The following is a 19,308-nucleotide window of genomic DNA, read 5'->3' on the forward strand; positions in this document are numbered from 1 at the left end:
ATGGGGGGCTCCTGGGACCTGCTGGGGAGGCACAGGACCCACTCTGTACCCTCCCAAGAATGGGCAGGGTTCGTCTCTGAGTGGGGAAGGAGTGCTGTGCCCACATCCCTTCCCCTGAGGCTCCCCGGGGCCCCTGTCCCCTCGCCTCCCCTCGCCTGTGCTGCCTTCGTGACGTGGGCGGCCTGGGGGCTCACTGAGCTGGGAGGATTGGCAGGCAGGTGTAGACAAGGCCAGCACAGCGCAGCTGGGTACCTGGCTCAGCTCCTCCACCGGGGACCCTGCGCCCCAGGCGAGGACATCCCGGGATGCCCCTGTGGGTGTGTGACAGCACAAGAGTAGTTCAGACTCAGTGAGCACTCGCTGCGTGCCAGGTGCTGTGCCCGCTGGACCCTCCCGTGACCTTGTGGGGTGAGGGTCACTCTTGTCCCCATTTCCTGGGTGGGGGGCGGATGCAGAGGCCCGGCGACTTTCTCAGTGTCACAGAGGGAGCCCCGTGGGTCTTTCCTGGGCTGGGCTGTGTGGCCTGAAGGTTCACCCCCTCTGGGCCTCTAGGGGTCCAGTGGGGATGTGACTGTCAGTCCATTTCAGCCTGCGGCCCAGACCGGCCTCCCCGTGCTGGGGGCGGGAGAGGAGGAAGGCGCCGTTTCTCATCCGTCCCCTTGGAAATGGACGCAGCGCTGTCCAGAGAGAGAGGCCGCTGCCCCTTCCCTCCTGAGGGCTCCTGCCTCTCCCTGCTGCCCTCCAGGACGCCCGCCCCCAGGAAGGACCCGCCCTGGATCACACTGGTCCAGGCAGAGCCGAAGAAGAAGCCAGCCCCCCTGCCCCCGAGCAGCAGCCCCCGGCCGCCCAGCCGGGACCGCAGGAGCGTGGAGAACGGAGGCGAGGAGGTGGCCCCGCGGAGCCCGGCGGCAGCTGGCCTGGAGCCCAAGCCCTACAACCCCTTTGAGGAGGAGGAGGGCGAGGAGGCGGAGGAGGCCCCTGCTGCACCCAGTCTGGCCACCAGCCCTGCCCAGGCCCACCCCGAGTCCACACCCAAGTCCCTGCACCCCTGGTACGGCATCACCCCCACCAGCAGCCCCAAGACCAAGAAGCGCCCTGCCCCCCGGGCGCCCAGCGCATCCCCGCTTGGTGAGTGTGTCCCTGGAAGCTCTCCTGACAGTCGGAACGCGGGGGTCAGGGCCGGGAGCGGGGTGTGGTTCAGCAGGATCCCTCTCGGCCAGGTGCCGGGTGGTTCACCTGTGTCCCCTCATTTATCCTGGAGCTAACCTGTGAGATAGGTGCCCTACCCCCATTCTCAGGCAGGGAAACCGAGGTACAGAGAGGGTAAGTGATTTGCCCAGGTCCTCACAGCATTTAAGCAGCAGAGGCAGGATTTGAATCCAGGTCCTAGACTCTTCATTTACCTCGGTGACCCCCCTTCACCTGAGAGTTCTCGGGTGAAGTGTTGAGCATGGCGTTGGCTCCCGGGAAAGTGCATGGCAGGGCTTAGCTGGCCTCCTGCCTAGCTAGTCACCCCCTCCCGTGGCCGCTGACAGCCTCGGGCTCTGACCTGGCTGTTCGACTCGGCCTTGTGACTTTGAGCAGTTCCTTCCCCGTGTCTGTCCGTGTGTCTGTCCCGGTCTGCTCATCTGGAAGCTGGTGGTGGTGGGCCAGCTCCGGGCGTGCGTCCCTCTGCCGGGCTCCCTCCCCCCAGGCACGTGGTATTGTGGGCTCTCCCCAGCTGCCAGTCTTCTCAGCCCTGGGCCCCGTCACCTTCCACCATGGCAGGGCCGGCTGCCTCCGAGACCTCAGGGGAGCCCTCAGATTGTGGGGCCTAGAGCGGGTTGGAGATGATCAGAGGCAGGTGGTCTGGGGTCCCACTCTGGCCCTGCTGGAGCCCTGAGACCCTCTAACTGAGCCAGAGGAGGTGGTGGGCGGTGTGATGAGCTCTGAGTCAGACTCACTGGGTTCACCCCCAGCTGGTGCCGGGCGGTGCCGTCGCTCTGCGCCTGCGGCCTTGTCTGGAAGCGCAGATGACGACACTTCGAACACTTTGAAGTGTGGTGTCATCACCGCACCAGGATTTCAGTGGTGCGGGCAGAGCTGGCCGCTCCTGCGGCCCCCCTCCCCCTCTGCTGGGGGCACAGGCACGCCGCCTCGCTTTCCTTTCCGTTTTGTCTGTGCCTCCCCTCCCCTGGCAGATTTGTCTTTATTTATTTTTTTTTTAAGGCAAAAATTTTTATTTACTTTTATTCTGTTCAATTAATTAACTAACTAATTAATTTTCAGATTTGCCTTTTAAACTTGGCTTGGCTTGGGTCGGCTCAGATATGGGAGGGGAAGTGGAGATGGTAGCCCTGCTGGGCTCCATCTGGACGTGGCAGGACATGGTGTCCGAGGCCACCCGCAGATCTGTTGAGGGGACCATGTTAGGCGTGGCGCCCACTTGCTCATCTGTTTGTACAGCTCTCCACGCCTCCCGCCTCTCACACTCGGAGCCGCCCTCGGCCACCCCGTCGCCGGCCCTCAGCGTGGAGAGCCTGTCTTCCGAGGGCTCCAGCCAGCCCGCCGGCGGGGACCTCCTGGAGCTGCCGGTTGTGCCCAAGAGCTCCTCAGAGCCTGCCGTCCATGCTCCTGGCACCCCCGGGACCTCTGCCAGCCTCTCTGCCGACTCCTCCCTCTCCTCCTCTGGGGAGCTGGCACAGCCCACCCTGGACCGGACGCCTCAAGCCAGCCCTGGCCTCGCCCCCAGTACCAGGGGCAGCGCGGGTACCCCGCCAGGCAAGCCCTGCAGTGGCGCTGCCCCCACCCCTCTCTTGTTGGTGGGAGACAAGGTCCCCAGGCCTTTGCCTGGCACCTCATCCCCGCAGCTCCAGGTAAAGGTGAGTGCCTCACCCTCGCCCGGAAGCTGGCCTGTCAGTGAATGGGGTCTGGTCTCAGGGCGGGAATGTCCGTGGCCATCCATCTTTGCTGGCCTCTTACTTCTTGACTGACCTGGCCGTGTCCATCTACCCATTCACCACTCCATTCACTGAGGCACAGAAAACCTGTCTGTCGTTCGTCCATCGGCCAGACCTCCCGTCCGTTTCTTCACCTGTCCACCCACCTGGCCTCTAGGCATTGATGCATTCAGGCATCTGCTCACCTGCCTATCCGTGCACTGCTCCATTCGGGATCCACTCACCCAGCCACATCCATCCGCACGTCCTCTGTCCACCCTTCTGCTCCCTGAGGCCCTGTTTATGCCAGAGGCCCTCCCAGGCCCGTCCTGCACTCCGTCTCCTCTCGGGGGTGGAGTGGGCATGAGGCGACCATCCCAGGGAGCTCATGGCCTTTGTGGGCTGTCTGCACACTTGTTTCAGTTCCATGCCAAGAACGGGGGGTCGCCAGGGGTCAGGATAGTCCTCTGGGCACCTGGTTCCTGAGGGGCCTCTCTTGCAGCCACAGCCCCTCTGGGCCACCAGGTTCTGATTGTCCACTTTCGCCCCCCACTCTGCAGCTCTCTGCAGGCCCAAGGCTGGCCCAGCCCCGGGGGGAGTGGCAGGACGGCTCCTATGGGGCAGCTGTGGTCATGGTCTGACCTGACAGAGGACAAGGCCGGGGAGGCAGCTGAGCTATTGGTCCAGCCTCTGCCCATGTGCCTCTCGGGCATTTAACCTTCCCTGACCTCCACCAAGGCTGCCTGTCCAGCTCTGCCACCACCTGCTAGGCCTGGAGGAGGCCGCCCTGCCCCTTCTCTGGCCCCGCCCCTTTTCTAGGCCTCAGCGGCTCTGAGAAGCCCCAGGGTTCCTCCGTGGGAGGTGGGGGAGGGGTGACTTTGGACCGCCCCTCTTTAGGCCTCTCCCTTTAAACACCCTTTTGGGTGAAGGAATTGTGTGTCTGAGGAAAGGCTGAGAACCCCCGAGGGGCTGGGGTTTCAGGCTGTTTGGCCCTGCTGAGCCCCTCAGGGTGCAACTGTGGAGAGAGGAGGTAGAGACCCAAGTGGGCTTCCTTTTGAGGCATCCCCACACCCTAACCCCAAGGTGAGGCAAGGATGGCAGAGGCACTGTGGGCAGAAGAGGGGTCTTGGGTGGGTGCTGTCCTGCGGGAACCATACCTGCCTCCCGGCCATGCCTGGACTCCGAGCAGCTACCCCTGAGGGAACCTCTCCCCGGGCTGCACGAGGGGTGAGCAGGGCCCCCTGCCTCCCCAGCTGCTGGAGAAAGCTGGGTAAACACTCGGGGAACACTCCACGGCCTGTGAGGCCTCTCCATGGGGCCCTGATGACCCCTGTGCTTCCAGTGGCTGGGGAAGTGGTTGGAGGTGCTAGGGCTGCCGGCTGTGCTGGCCTCAAGCGGGCAGGGCTGTCCCCTCTGGGTGCACGCAGGGGCCAGTGGAGGAGAGGGTTCTTACCCAGGAGGGGGAGCCGCTCTCCGCCACCTGCTGGCCAGATGCAAGGCAGGGAGGGGCGGGTGGAGGGGGCGGTGTTCCTGACTGGGCCACGCTGGGCAGGGAGCAGTGCCTCTCTGAGCCTGGGAGGCCTCGCTGGGGAAGGGGCGGTTATGAGGCTGAATGAGCTACTGCAGCTCTGTTGGCCCTAAACTCCAAGACCTGACCACTGCCCCCAGGGCTGATGGCTGCCGCCCTGAAACATTCTCAGCTGGCTTGGGTCCTTGGGAAGTGCATGACCTTGAGCCGATTACTTAACCTCTCTGAACCTGAGTTTCAGCTGTAAAGTGGGCATTACAATACCCACTTGGCGGAGCGGCCGTGAGAATTAGACCAGCATGTGTACAAGTTCCCAGGGCAGCGGCTGCACTGGCCGAGCTGGGGAGTGGGGGGGGGGGGGGGGTGTTGGATGACTGAGGGCCTGAGACTGAATGCTGGGGGATTCCTCTCTGCGGGGGCCTCCTCCCCTGCCCCCGGGCAGCCTGCTTTCCCAAGTCCCACTGCTCCCTTCCCAGACTTACCCTCTGTCTTGTCACCTGCCTTTAGTCTTCCTGCAAGGAGAATCCCTTTAACCGGAAGGCATCGCCCACAGCGTCCCCAGCCACAAAGAAAGCCACCAAAGGCCCCAGGCCAGCGAGGCCCCCTGCCCCGGGACACGGCTTCCCGCTCATCAAGCGCAAGGTACCAGCTGGGAGCTCCAGACTGCCGGGCCCAGCCCCCCGTGGCAGCCGCAGGCTCCCCATGGGGCACTTGGGGAGGATGGGCTGCCTGGGCAGCTGTGCCCGGATGTTGGAGGGGCGTTGGGTGGTCCAGCTGGAAGGTTCACTTGGCCGGGGCGTTTCGAGCAGGTCAGCTGTTTGCAAGCAGGAGCAGTGGGCGGGGCCTCCCGCTCGTCACTAACAGGAGCTCAAGGGTCAGAGCACTGAGATGGCTCCCAGTGAGATGGGCCAGGCCCGCGGTCGGCAAACTCATAGTCACAGAGCCAAACATCAACAGGACAATGAAATTTCTTCTGAGAGCCGAAAACCGACTTCTGCGCACGGGCCACGCAGTTTCAATCGCACTGTACGTGCGCGCCCGCACGTGGTATCTTGTGGAAGAGCCACACTTAAGGGGCCAAAGAGCCGCATGTGGCTCTCGAGCCGCAGTTTGCCGACCACTGGTCTAGTGTTCTCCAGTGTCCCTCTCTCTGTAACAAGGCCACTCACCCTGGGATGTCGCTCAGGGAGTGGCAGAGAAGGGCAGGGCGGCCACGAGAGGCGGGAAGTGAGCCTCCCTCTGTGAATGCCCATCGGTGCTGGGCCAGGGGCATGGAGCAGCCGTGTCTGTGCCCACCCTGGGTGCTGCATAGGGCGTGGGAGGGCGCCCGGGCCCGGGGCCTGCGGCGGCCAGTGCTGACCCGAGAACGTGAAGTTCCTGGCAGCAGGCAGGGGGCGGGGGCGGGGGGCTGTTCCTCCGGTGACCGGGTGCTGTCGGGCAGGTCCAGGCCGACCAGTACATCCCTGAGGAGGACATCCACCGCGAGGTGGACACCATCGAGCGCCAGCTGGACGCCCTGGAACTCCGTGGGGTGCAGCTGGAGAAGAAGCTGCGAGGCGGGGTGAATGGTGCGAGAGCTGCGGGAGGGCCGGCGGGCGGCCGCGGGGGTGGCGGGCGCCGCTCTCGCTGAGGGCGGGACCCGCTGCCAGCCCTGGCCTCAGTGGCATCTGGTTGCAGAGGGCCACGAGGACGACATGCTGGTGGACTGGTTCAAGCTCATCCACGAGAAGCACCTGCTGGTGCGGCGGGAGTCCGAGCTCATCTACGTGTGAGTCCTCCCCCCGCGGCCCCGCTCCCCGCCCTGGGCCGTGCAGCTGGGAGGGGAGAGACGCCCCACTTCTCCCCGCATCACTGACAGCGCAGGCCGGGGCAGCCTGTAATAGTCGTCTTATTCCCACCCTCCAGCTTCAAGCAGCAGAACCTGGAGCAGCGCCAGGCCGACGTGGAGTATGAGCTCAGGTGCCTTCTCAACAAGCCAGGTGAGTGCAGCCTCCTGCACGCGGGCACCAGCCAGGGCCTGGGGACAGGGGAGCGGGCCCAGTCCTTCCCCTCCAGGCTGGGAGTGGACGGACAGCGCTCTGATGGGGACACACCGACTCTGGGAACAGGGCCAGGGAGAGGGCCGGGAGGCGCCGTCTGGGTTGCATCAGTGATAAACTGGCTGGAGCCAGCGGGGCGTGTGGACACACGGTGTCGGAGATGACTGGCCACAGAGCACCGAGCTCAGGAACAGACACCTGTGGCGGCCCCCCTCCTGGACCGTGTGGGTGGGTGGATCCCGGGGGGTGGGGCTCAGGCTGCAGAGGCCGGGGCTGCTCTGATGAGCAGATGACAGCAGCTTCCTGTCCAGAGGCAGCTCTGGGCTCAGGCCCTCAGGCGAGAGCAAGCACGTCAAACTCTCCCACTTGCTCGGGCTAGAGCTCAGCAGGACCTGCCCGCACTGGGAGGGAAGGTGGAGGGAGCCCCTGCACAGCGTGACTCAGGATGACTGGGAGGGAGGGGCAGGGCCGGCTCCGGACGGGGGAGGGGCAGCTGGAGGGCTGGGTGTGGAGGCAGACCATCCTGTGTTTTGCTGCTCATGTGCTGGGGGCGGGGCCTCCTCAGTGGCTTCAAGTGTCAGACAGGATGAGGGTACCTACCTCATAGGGTGTTCTCGGGACCAGGTGACAGTGGATGTGGAAATATTCTGTGGCCCCTGAGGGGCAGACAGTGATGGTTATCAAGTGGCTGAGTTGGGATCTGTGGCTGTGACATGGGAGCCGCAGCTGCAGGCCCAGAGGCCCAGGGACTGTGGAGTGTTTAGAGGGAGCCAGGGCTCTGACCACTTCCTGTGGCCCAGGTGTGGCACCTGCATTTCCACAAACAGGTGAGGAGATGCAGAGCCAGAGAGGTGGAGTCTTGCCCATGGATGGTGGACCTGGGCTTCTACCTGTGTCTCTAACCTGCGCCCGACCCTGTAGACACAGCCCTTCCTGCCAGCGGGGTCGGTGGCCCTGCCTCTCCATTGACTGGGGAAGTTGGGAGGTGGGATGAGACCCGGAGGCGGAGGCCGGAGTGTTCCTGGGAAGGCCTGGGAGAATAGTCACTCCCAAATCTCAGGGAAGGCTAAGGAGTGACCACACTGGAGGGAGCCACAGTGACACCCTGTGGCCAGAGTGGGCAGAGCACCTGTATGCCGGCCAGCCTGGCTCTGGCCTTACTGTGTGGCTTGTCCAGCCCTCTGCATGGTGACAGCACATCCTGGCTTTGTCACCCTGTCCCAGAGGTTGTGTTGGCGGGGTGGAGACCCATAGATACCCTAAGGGCTGCAGATGGTGAGTGTCAGGTTGCCCACGTTCAAATACGGGCTCCATCCTTCCTGTGTGACACTGATCACGGACTTGACCTCCCTGAGCCTCAGCTTCCCCATGGAGATCGGGCCCAGGTCTGGGAGGGGCAGAGTAGGGCTTGGACTGGGTGGTGGCTGAAGCCCGAGCCGTCCCCTCACTGTGCGGGCCTCTGCTGCTGCCTTGTGCGAGGTGAAGTGGAGGGACGCTGGGGCATGGCTGGGGGGCCTAGATGCTTATTTCAAAACAGGGAGTCCTGTGGTGGCAGATGTGGGGTGGGCCTGCGGGCTGGGTGGGAGGAATCCTAAGGGGCAGGTGGGCCCTGAGGTGGTCCTTGAGGATTCCTGAGAGGAGGCTGGAGGAGCAGCAGGTGCATGGCTGGGCTCCCTGCCCCAGGGCCCCCTCTAGTCTGCCCTCCTTCATGGCATTAATGTTCCAATAAGCCACGTGGGTCACCTGGCTTCTCCTGCCGAGGACCCCTGGGATTCCCTGTTCTTTCTGCACCCTGCTCCCTCTGGCCAGCCGCCTCGGGAGGTTCTCAGGAGGCCCAGCCCAATCCTGCCTCCTCCAAGAAACCACCGTGAGCATTTATGAATGAATGAATGCCCAGAAGCAGGAAGCTGTCTGGCATGCGCTGGTCTCTGCTCTTAGAGCAGGTGCTGTGCGGGCCCTCCTGAGCCCCCACGGGTGGTGTTTTGGAAGGCAGCCCAGTAACCTTGGTCCCTTCTATAATAACCTTCATCTTTCCCCCCACGTGGGCTCCCACCCATTTGCTCCTCCGTCCTGGCCTCTAGCACAGGGCTGGCCCGAACTCAGCATGTAGGGGTTGCTGCCTGGCTTCCTGGGAAGGCAGGAGGGTTTCCTACCACTCACACCCCCAACTTTCTCCTTGGGCAGAAAAGGACTGGACAGAGGAGGACCGGGGCCGGGAGAAGGTGCTGATGCAGGAGATGGTGACCCTCATTGAGCAGCGCAATGCCATTGTCAACTGCCTGGATGAGGACCGGCAGAGGTGAGCAGGCTGGGTCAGGGCTCCCCTGGGGCTCCTGGGGGAAGGGCTCAGAGTCGCCCTCACTGCAGCGACCCCAGTGCACCCTGTTCACCTGGAGCCGGAGGCTGGAAGGGACTGAGATTTCTGGCCCTCCCTCCTGTGACATTCAGCTTCCCTGTCTCGTTTCAGGGAGGAGGAGGAAGATAAGATGCTGGAAGCCATGATTAAGAAGAAAGGTGAGGCCCCCCTCGGCGCTGGCCCCTTTGACCTCCAGGTTGAACAAGGGGTGGAGTGGGTGCTACAGGATGGCGTGTGCCAACTCCCAGTTCTGTTTTGTTGAGAAGGCCGTGTGTGGCGAGGCAGGCGGCCTGTGGCCAGGAAGGGTGGGCGTGGGCTGCCCGGTGCCCACAGGGAGCCCCGGTGTGCAGTGAGCATTTGCCCAGCGTGGTTTGCCTGAACTCTGCATTCCTCCCGGGGAGCTGCAGCTGGTCTTAGAAGTCTGTGGGCTCCAATAGCAGCACCTTCCAGCAATAAGGCAGGGCCTGCAGCGGTGAAGGGAGCACTGAGCGGGGAGGAGGCAGACCTGGGTTTAATCTTAGTTCCACCGTGACTCATGTGGTGGCCTTGCGGCTGCGTCTAGACTCCAGTCAGGCTGCTGGGCTTCCAGGCCCGCTCTGGTGCGTATTAGTGGGGGACCTGACCTGACTCCTGGCCCTCAGAAGGGGTGGCAGAGGCCCCGCCTCCTAGGCGTGTGCTGAGGGTACTGGAACACGTGTGGGAAGCACTTCGCCAGGGCCTGGCACCTACGAAGAGCTCAGTCGGTGCTAGTCCGTTGCAAACCCACATTTTCTCATCTATAAAGTCAGGGACAAGGAGCGATGATTTCTGAGGTTTCTTCCAGCTCTGAGTCAGTGTTTGTTTTGGAGCCCACAGAGCTGTGAGCACCGGCCTAGGGAATCAGCCTTTTAAAGATAAACGTATGCCACCCTTCAGAGTTCTCACATTCCTTTATCTCGGATCCTTGCCAAAACACTGGGAGAGAATATGGTTCCCATCCTGTAGGCAAAGAACCAGAGGCTGAGGGCGAAGTGACGGCCCCGGGCTCCCGGGAGGAGGTGCCGGCCTCTGTCACACCCTCCCGCCCCATGTTGTTGAGGCTCCCCTCTCTCTCCGGCAGAGTTCCAGAAGGAGGCTGAATCCGAGGGCAGCAAGAAGGGGAAGTTCAAGAAGGGGAAGGTGCTGAAGCTGCTGACACCAAATAAGCGTGACACCAAGAGCAAGTCCCCGGGGGACAAGAGCTAACAGCGAGGGGACCCCCCGCCCCGCCGGCTCAGCCTGTGCCATCTGGTTCTGATGACTCAGGTGCTGTGACAGACCAAGGAGCAAGCAGGGTCCAGGCTCCTGGGTCTGGGGAGCGGCAGCTGCTGCGCACACCTGCCCCTCGTCGCCCAGCCCTGCTGTGACGGCAGCTCCTTGGTCCTTCCCCGAGGTGTGCGCACGGCCGCCTGCCTCTAGGGCCCTGTTCCTCGGTTGGCAGAGAGCAGGGCTTGGCTGCGCTGGCTGCTTCCTGCCCGGCAGGGCCCGGCTCAGTTCCCGTCTTCCTCGCGGGGCAGGTGGCCCGAGTCTGCTTCTCCCCTCGGGACCTCTATTTATGAAGTCTCCCTGTTGCTCAGTGACTGTCCTCAGCCTGAGTGGGGCTGATGGACGAAACCCTCCCTCTGTCTCTAAGTTCTAGGAGGTGCTTCCCTCGTTCCTTGCTCTGTAGGGACCTCACAGGACAGGGGCTGTGCTGGCCGCACTGGGGAGCTGGGGGCCCCAAGCTGTCTCTCCCCACAAGGGCCTCTGGAGGCAGGCTCGGTGGCAGCTCCCTGATGGACTGAGGGGTCTGCTTCGTAGGTGCTAATCCCGGTTCTCTAACACACTGTAGTCTGAGGCCCCATTGAGGCTCACCCGCCCCCCAGGGGGGGGGGGGGCCCATTCCTGCGTGTGGTCATCACCAGTCTGTCTCTTCACACTCCTGTTGCTTGTTCTTCCCCGACTTATTCTCACCAGAGGACTGATGGCCACTCTCCCCACTGGGAGGAGCGATGGGGATGGGCCTTTTCCCAGGGACTGTGCCAGCAGCTCTTGGTCGAAGCACTGTTGCTCTAAGCTAGTCTGGGACCTCCAGGCCCCTTCCCTCAGCACACCTCTGGGGAAAGATCGCACTGTATTTCGCCAACAATAAACGGAGACCACCTCATTGCAGTGCCCTCAGCCTCGGGTGCTGTGCCTTGGCCAGGTCTGCCTTCTTTCCCGCCTCCAGGTGCCTGGCCTCGCAGGTGGCCCAGGAGGCATGTGGGGGCTTTGGCCTCACTGCCTGCCCTCGGGCGGGACTCCCTTGCTCCGGGGGGGAGGTGGCTCCTGCCCGTGTAGCCCCTGACAGCCCCCTTCTCATGTGCCTGTTGCCCTGGGGCCGGGTCACCGACTCCAGGGCCTTTCAGGGGCCAGGATGCAGAGCCGGGCTGGGTACCTGAGGGGTGGCTCCGTTGGGCTGCCTCGGTGTCAGGAGACTCGGGTGGTGGGGACTACCGTGGGAATGTGCCGTGTCGTCAGATCTTTCCATTTTTCAAAAGAAGCTAGAAATCCAGATGGTGTGTGTGTGTATAATTTGTAAATGTTGGCGACTAATCTGAAACTAAACCGAGGGTAGGCTGAACGTGTCTGGGTCCTCCAGTTGGCTGCCTCGGGCCGTGCGGTGGGGCCGTGCGATGGGGCCGTGTGGTGGACGGCGGCTGGCCTTGTCGTGTTGCACCCTCTGGCCTCAGGTTCCGGAGGGCGTGGACACAGGCTTCCCGCGGACTGTTCCTGAAGCCGCCCTGGATCTGGCCCCACTCCCTTGTCTGTTTGAGACTGCAGGTAGAGTTTACCCACAAACTAAACTTGGGTCACGTGGCCTGCAGGATTGTATGACGCCAGGTGGGTGGGCTGCTTGAAATTTCCAAAATAGGGTGGTTTATGGAGACGGGAAAGGACAGAACACGGGACGGAGGGCTCGTGATTGCCAAAGCCATGGGGGCCCCGCCGCGTGCGCCAGGCCCGGGCTGCTCTCGCGGCAGACGCCTCCTGTGGGGCTGGGCCTCAGATGAGAGTCAGAGCTGAAGCTGGGGTGCCCGGGTTCAGGCAGCAGAGCTGGGGTCGGAACCAAAGCCAGGGCCGGGTCTGGATCCTGCCCAGCCCTGTTTCTTCCTCTGGCCGTGGGTTTAGTGGAAAGACGCAAAGCTGACTTAACCCTGAGTCAGCTGCTTGCTAGCGATGTGACCTTGGTGATCACAGCGTGGTGAGCCTCCGTTTTCATGCAGGATGAGGAACCACGGGGGCAGGGAAGGGTGGGGGCGGGGGTTATGGAGAGAATGAGAGGAATTCAGTACTTGCCACAGTGCCCGCTAGGGGGCGCCCAAAGAGGTTCGTTCCCTTTCCACTAGAAATATGCCAAGCTAGAAACAGGCCTGGAAAAGTCTAACTCCTTGAACAAATAAGCCTTATCCCTCTGGAAACAAAACGGTGTGTGTAATGTGTAATGACCTGCGTCAAATGTGTTTTATTGGCCAATCGGTCGTCGTGGTTAAACATTTGCCTAAGGCTGTACGAAGTCAAAGAAGCGGCCCTGAGGCAGGCAGGACGGAAGGAGCCATGCTCGTTCCTGAGTTCAGACACTAACCGAGGGACACCCCGCGCTGCAGGTGGTGGGACGCGGGCCTGTTGGCGGCCAAGACGTCCGCCCACGATGGGGAGACCGGCCTTGCCTTCACTCTGAATGGGGCTCTTTCCCCAAAGGAAGATTCAAAGCCGTGTGTGTGTGTGTGTGTGTGTGTGTGTGTGTGTGTGTGAGAGAGAGAGAGAGAGAGAGAGAGAGAGAGAGAGAGACTGGGTCTCAAGAGGCACAGCTGACCCAGGACCCCTGGGTGCAGTCTCGGGAAGAATCAACTCATTCTCTGATGTCCATTTTATAGGGTGCTGTGTATGCCCGGGTACCCCGTACCCTAGGCCAGGGCAGTGCTGTATGACCATTTGACATGGCTGGAGGCCTGAGTGGGTGGGCTGACCTGGGATGACCCTGCTTGGCAATGAGGTGGGCTCCAGTGGTCAAGGCTGGGCTACTCCGCCCCCTGGAGACAGATCAGGCGGTGGCCAGAGCCTTCCTCAGTTCCTTGCTCCTCTGGTGGTCGATGTCTTCCATTTCCCGTAGTTTCTGCAAAGGGCAGCAGGGAAAGCTGGGGATCAGGGCAGGAACTCCAGGAGCCAACACAGGTGAGGCCAGAGCTGGACTCCGCAAGCCTCAACCACAGCTGGCCCTTCATTTCTACTCGGATCCCATATTCTCATGGCCACGTCCCCTCCCCCGGCCTGCTGCTGCTCCTACCTGGGAGATTTCCGTGAGGATGATCCCTCGGTACTGTCTGGCCCGTCCCAGGGCCTCCATCTCAGCCAGGAATTCTTTCCTCTCCTGGATTTCCTTGACCACTGGACAGAGAGAAGGGTCGTCATCGCACAGGGCAATGGGGCCCTCAGGCTCCTGGTGGGGAGGGGGGCGCGGGGAGGGACTGCCTCTTGGGGGAGGAAGCGGTTCTGTGGTCAGACATTGTGTCTCGCTAGTTCACCCTCAAGGATCAACCCTTCCCCGATTCTGGGCCCCTCACACGCCCCCCCAGCGATAACAGCCCATCCCGGGGCTTACGCTCTTCAAACCGGTCCAGCTCGGGAGCTGGGTCCTTCCGCTGCACAGCACGGGGCTTCTTTTTCCGTTCCTCCTTATCCTTCCCCGTGGCAAAGATGTTCTGGAGTCTTCGCTTCTCCTTCTCCAGATCTCCTGTAAGGCCCAGAAAAGGCCTAGTTAAGGCACGAAGGGCACCCCGGTTCATGGCCAGTGTTGGGCATGCTTGCTCCAAGGGGCCTGGGTAACAGGGAGGGGCTTCTGCAATCTCGGCGCCTTCTAGCCACGCGCCTCTGAGCCTGTCTTGTGAAGACAGGCAGGAAAAGGACTGAAAGAACCAAGAAGAGCTTTTCAAAACCCACACACCGCCCTGGTGCAGCCTGCGTGCAGTGCAGGAGGGACTGGGCCAAGAGTTCTGTGAAGTGCACGGAGGGAGGGATGAAGGGCTCCCTGAAGTAGGCTGGGGTGCAGAGAGCTCTGGACTTGAGGCACCATGTAAGCTTGAGAGAGCCGTGGCCATGAGGTCTGCCGGTCAGCCACTCAGCAGAGATGGACAGAATCCAGTTAATGGTTAAAGAGCTTTCTGGAAAACTTTTGAAAAAGGACAACCTGTTTTCTGCTGCACCCTGAACCACTCCCCAGCTAACGTGCCAAGGCTCAAGAGCACTGGCATAAACAGCGGGAGAATTTGATTAGATTGGTGCTCACCTGCCCTGCTCATCCCCCCGCACCCCCTGCCCCTCGTGGACGGGGTGAAGAGGGGCTCCGGTCCAGGCCCTCTAACTTACTGGTGGGTCGAGGTTTGAACTGCTCCCGGTTGTAGGCCCCGTTGGCCTGGCACATGCTGGCAGGTCGGAGCTGGGACCGGGCCGTCAGGATGGGAGGCAGGTAGACGGCTGAGGCCGGCTGCTTGGAAGGCAAGACCCTCTGGCTGGATGTTGGGCTGCAGTACAGGGGCAGAGCGTCTCCTCCTGGGGAGGAAAAGGTTGGGGTGGGGGATCCACTGGATTCTTAACAATTTATAAAAGTGGCACCTTTTATAATGAGGCTAACAGTGCAGAAGAGTCTTCCCTCCTCCCCCCCCACCCCGCCTCTGCAATGGTAGCAATTTGGTGGTCTCGGTCCATTCTTTTTTTAAAAAAATGCATATTTTTATTGATTTCAGAGAGGAAGAGAGAGAGATAGAAACATCAATGATGAGAGAGAATCATTGATTGGCTGCCTCCTGCACACCCCCTGCTGGGGATCGAGCTCACAACTTGGGCATATGCCCTAACCAGGAATCGAACTGGTGACCTCTTGGTTCCTGGGTCGAAACTCAACTGCTGAGCCACACCCAGCTGGGCTTGGTCCATTCTTTATGATACTATACAAACGAGCTCATACAATGGACAACACTGTGTTACATTCCATAATAGACTCTTCACTTAACAGTGTATCACGGATCTCTTTCCAGATCACTCCATTTACATGTAACTTATTTTTTTTTTAAATATATTTTATTGATTTTTTTACAGAGAGGAAGGGAGAGGGATAGAAAGCTAGAAACATCGATGAGAGAGAAACATCGATCAGCTGCCTCCTGCACACCCCCTACTGGGGATGTGCCCGCAACCAAGGTACATGCCCTTGACCGGAATCGAACCTGGGACCTTGCAGTCCGCAGGCCGACGCTCTATCCATTGAGCCAAACCGGTTTCGGCACATGTAACTTATTTTTTACAGCTGCATACTAGTCCTTATGATGGCTACATCATATATTCAACTAGTCTCCACATTTCAGAAATTCAGGCTGTTTTTATTTTATTTTTACCACTTCAAACAATGCTGCAATAAACATTCTTGCACATCAAGCCTTCGTACTGGTGCTTTTATTTCTATAGATGGATTCCTAAAACCTGCTTGGTCCACAGGGAAGGAGGGATGGTTTGGATGGTAATAGACACAAATCTGTCTCACTGCCCCGGCCCAGACCTGGGGCTCCTCCGCTAGGCCAGGCCTGTTTGGATCTGGCCCCTGTCTGTCCATCCCACCTTCTTCTATCATCCACCCAGCAAATATGTAATGAGCATCTACTCTGCCAGGCCCAGACCACTGGGGGTGAAGTGGTAAGAAAGACCAAGTCCTGCCTTCATGGCACCTGCATTTGGGGTGTGGAATAAGATAAAATAAAATACAGAGTATGTTAGGTGGTGGAACATAGAGTGTGTGACAGCAGGATTCACAATTTAAATAGGGTAGCCAGGGACGCCCTCGTGAAAAGACCCAACAGTGGTGAGGGGCCAGCTCTGCAGATATTTCAGGGAAGAGCAGTGGAGGCAGAGGGAGCAGCTAGAGCAGAGGCCCGGAGGTGGGAATGTGCCTGGAATGTCAGGAACAGCCAGGAGGCTAGGGTGCCAGGAAAGCAGTGAGCAAGGGGGGTGTAGTGGGAGTAGGGGTCAGAGGTCATGGAAGATAAGAGAAGGACAGGGCTTTGTAGGCCTCTGGAAAGACTGGCTCTTACTTTGTGTGAGGTTGGAAGCCATCGGAGGGTTCTGAGCAGAGGAATAACATGATCCTCTTGGTTGTTGTTGAAAATATAATACAGTGTTGGGGGCCAAGGGCAGAGGCGATCAGGGCATGGTTTGAAGGTCAAGCAACGGCTGGCTGATGGTCAGATGTGGGGTCTGGGAGATGAGGAGGAAGGATGGCTGAGTGTCCACCTGAGGACCTGGAAGGATGGAGCTGCCAGTGTTTCCCATGGACCGTCTCTTCACACAGCGCTATGCCTCTCTCTTCTAAAGCGATGCTGTGCTTCCTAGAATGCCCCCCTGCTCCCTCCGCTCCCTATTTCTGCCTGTCCAGTGCCAGATGCTTCCTCTTCCTTTGGTCCATTCTCAGCAAATAGTTACGGCCCGAGTAATTCTGGGAGTTCAGGTAAAGGAGAGAAATTTGTGGCTTGCAACAGAATTTGAATCAAGGCTCAAAACAACAGTAGGATTTGGATAAGAGGAGAGAAGTAAAGAGAGTCTAGAAGAAAGCAGATTCAACAGCAATGCTTGGAGGCAATTAAAAAAACCCCAAACCTCTAAGCCTTCCTTCCCCTGGCGGCCGGCACCGCCTTCGCTCTGGCTGGAGCAGCCTTTCTGCCTTTCCACGCTGCCCAGAGGCCTGGAGTGGTGCAGCACACCTGCACCATCACCATGGCGACAACACAAGCATCCCGCCCTGTCCCCGGCCACTCAGCGCCTGTGTATGCAAATTAACCCACCGTCTTTGTTGGGTTAATTTGCATACTCACTCCTGATTGGCTGGTGGGCGTCGTGAAGGTATGGTCAATTAGCATGTTACTCTTTTCTTAGGTAGATTAGAGGCCCGGTGCATGAATTTGTGCATGGGTGGGGTTGGCCAGCCTGGCCAGGGGGAGGGGACATGGGCGGTTGGCCGGCCTGCCTGCTGGTCGAACTCCTGGAGAAAAGAGTAACATGCTAATTGACCATACCTTCGCGACGTCCACCAGCCAATCAGGAATGAGTATGCAAATAAACCCAGCAAAGATGGTGGGTTAATTTGCATACACAGGCACCAAGCAGCTGGGGGTAGGGCAGGACGCTTGCGTTGTCACCATGGTGACGGCGCAGGCATTTTGCACCACCCCAGGCACTCCGGGCCTCTGGGCAGCGTGGGAAGGCAGAAAGGTGGCTCCAGGCCAGAGCAGAAAGGCCGCTCTGGCCGCGTTCAGAGATAATAATAATCTGGCCACTCAGTGTATATACACAGTTCTCTCCTCTGGAGAGCTCATATGTGTGTAACAGGGAGGAACAGATTGCAGACATGACAGTTTTGAGACGACTTTGGCTGGGCGAGAAGTTCCAATGGCTCTGTGATCTCTTGGGAAGGTTGGCTAGGGGGGGACTGCAGGAAGCTTGTTGTCCCAGGACGCATGTCAGGAGGGAGTAACAAAGGCCCCTCAAGGTCAATTCCCCAGGGCAGGATAAAAAAAATACGATACTGTACTATTCTGGTCTTTGAAAATGCTGCCCACTGCTCCTGAAGACAGAGGAGCACTCAGAATGTGGCCCAGAACCCCTCTGCCCAGCAAGCCTCTGGGGCCTGACTCTTACTTTTCATGGTGTCCATGATGTGTCGCTGTTGGAACTTAGTCAGTTTGGATTCCTTCATCATCACTGCAAGAGAAAGCCCTTCAGTAAGGCCGCCTGGGCTGCGGGCAGAAGCCTTCATCTCACACCGCTGAAATGCAAAATTGCCACCTCCTCCCACCATTCTGCATCCAAGTATTCCCGCTCTTACTCTCCTGCTTTATTTTTTCCTATAGCACTCACCACCATCTAAGCTCTATTTTAATTTGTTACCCTCCCACTAAAATATTTGCTCCATGAAAGCAAACATTTTTGCTAGTTTTTCTTCTTCCTTTTTTATGCTGTATCCTTTACCACCTAGAACCGTGGTCGGCAAACTGTGGCTCGTGAGCCACATGCGGCTCTTTGGCCCCTTGAGTGTGGCTCTTCCACAAAATACCACGGCCTGGGCGAGTCTTATTTTGAAGAAGTGGCGTTAGAAGAAGTTTAAGTTTAAAAAATTTGGCTCTCAAAAGAAATTTCAATCGTTGTACTGTTGACATTTGGCTCTGTTGACTAATGCGTTTGCCGACCACTGACCTAGAACAAAGCACATAGTGGGCTTTTACATGTTTTTCATTGAGTGAAGGACAAGTATTCATTAAGCATGTGTCAGACACTGGAGCTACAATAGGGAGCCAAAACAGGAACAATTGTACCCTGATGGAGTTCACGGGCTAGAGGTGTAGAAGGATGCTGATCCAACGGGACACACTAAGTATCTGACTACAGGTTATGCTGAGTCCAATGAAGAAAAGGTATTTGGTAAGGTGAGGGCATGTAACAGCTGGTTCCATGTGGTGGTGGGTGGGGAGGAGATAGGCTTCCCTGGGAGGAAAGGGCAAGTGCCATCTAAGGGATGCGCAAGAATGATCTACTCTGAAATCCTTTGTTCTTTGACTTTCATGCACTTGCAAGTAAGTTGTAGGACCTGAACCTTCCTGAACCCAACGCTTCTCCTCTGTAAAATGAAAATAGCACTTACTAAGCCACAGGTCACATAGGGGAGACCACCTCTCTTACCCTGTCCTTTAAGCGTACTAACCTCTGAGGAGCTCGCAGGTTCCAGGGGTGTAAGTGGTCTGCTTGGGGCAGCGACAGAACCCCGTTCCTTTGGTCACTGCCTTTACCCTATCCTGGGAAGCCATGGGAGGGCTCTGCGGAGGATAAAAACGCAATGACACATCCGTCTCCCAGGTCCAATCTCTACTCCAGCCCCTCCCCCCACCCCCGCCCCCAGCCCAACACCAGGAAAGTCTGGGAGCAGCCCAGTCCCATTAGAATTGTGACGCCGCCCTTCACTATTGCGACAGTGCCCTATCCTTCCACCCCGAGCAGATACGCAGGCGGATGCAACACGTGAACAGAGACCTCATCTGGACCTGGTGTCTGGGGCAGGAAAAGCCCTAGGAAGGGGGCCTTAGCCACGACAGTGCCTTGGGTGTTACGCCCAAATTGAAACCTCACCCTAAAGTAAGACGCCGGTTGGGTGGGCCCCACGCAGACAGCGGCGGCTGTGACGCCCCCCCGCCCCCATCAAAGAGCGGCGGCTGGGACCCACCCCGCCCCCAGCGGAGAGCGGTGGCTGGGCTCGGAAGACCGAAGACCGTAATCACGGTTCTACCGCGGCACCGCGCGGAGGCCCAGCAGAAATACTCTGAGATCTTGGTGTACAGAGCGGGCTGCTAGACGCTCTGGCTACCATGGTAACGAGCGCGCGAACTATTCGGCGCA

The 19,308-nt window shown here is 59.5% G+C and overlaps 2 protein-coding genes across 5 annotated transcripts in view; one reads left to right on the forward strand and one right to left on the reverse strand.

The window, feature by feature from the left end:
- Positions 1-11,392, forward strand: part of MICALL1 (MICAL like 1) — a 25,400-nt gene extending 14,008 nt beyond the window's left edge. For both annotated transcript variants that reach the window (XM_054719505.1, XM_054719506.1), the window contains exons 8-16: positions 746-1,128; positions 2,446-2,861; positions 4,954-5,088; positions 5,888-6,014; positions 6,124-6,214; positions 6,352-6,425; positions 8,670-8,784; positions 8,953-8,999; positions 9,941-11,392. In XM_054719505.1, the coding sequence (XP_054575480.1) occupies positions 746-1,128; positions 2,446-2,861; positions 4,954-5,088; positions 5,888-6,014; positions 6,124-6,214; positions 6,352-6,425; positions 8,670-8,784; positions 8,953-8,999; positions 9,941-10,065 (1,513 nt within the window). In that variant the 3' untranslated portion in view covers positions 10,066-11,392. The remainder of the gene's footprint in view (positions 1-745; positions 1,129-2,445; positions 2,862-4,953; positions 5,089-5,887; positions 6,015-6,123; positions 6,215-6,351; positions 6,426-8,669; positions 8,785-8,952; positions 9,000-9,940) is intronic.
- A 921-nt stretch (positions 11,393-12,313) lies between these two features.
- C7H22orf23 (chromosome 7 C22orf23 homolog) lies at positions 12,314-19,269 on the reverse strand. 3 transcript variants are annotated; one of them, XM_028150021.2, is made up of 7 exons: positions 19,136-19,269; positions 18,620-18,731; positions 17,560-17,622; positions 14,245-14,427; positions 13,481-13,612; positions 13,166-13,266; positions 12,314-12,994 (listed from the first exon to the last, which is right to left on the reverse strand). In XM_028150021.2, exons 2-7 carry the CDS (start codon positions 18,720-18,722, stop codon positions 12,923-12,925), a joined length of 654 nt encoding a protein of 217 aa, XP_028005822.1. In that variant the 5' UTR covers positions 18,723-18,731; positions 19,136-19,269; the 3' UTR covers positions 12,314-12,922. The 3 variants fall into 3 exon arrangements, with proteins under 3 accessions (XP_028005822.1, XP_028005821.1, XP_054575482.1); XM_028150020.2 differs by having other exon boundaries at positions 19,042-19,268; XM_054719507.1 differs by lacking the exon at positions 19,136-19,269 and adding an exon at positions 18,934-18,950.
- Positions 19,270-19,308: the final 39 nt, after the last annotated feature.

The sequence above is a fragment of the Eptesicus fuscus genome, chromosome 7, assembly GCF_027574615.1.
Source record: "Eptesicus fuscus isolate TK198812 chromosome 7, DD_ASM_mEF_20220401, whole genome shotgun sequence".
Taxonomy (NCBI): Eukaryota; Metazoa; Chordata; class Mammalia; order Chiroptera; family Vespertilionidae; genus Eptesicus; species Eptesicus fuscus.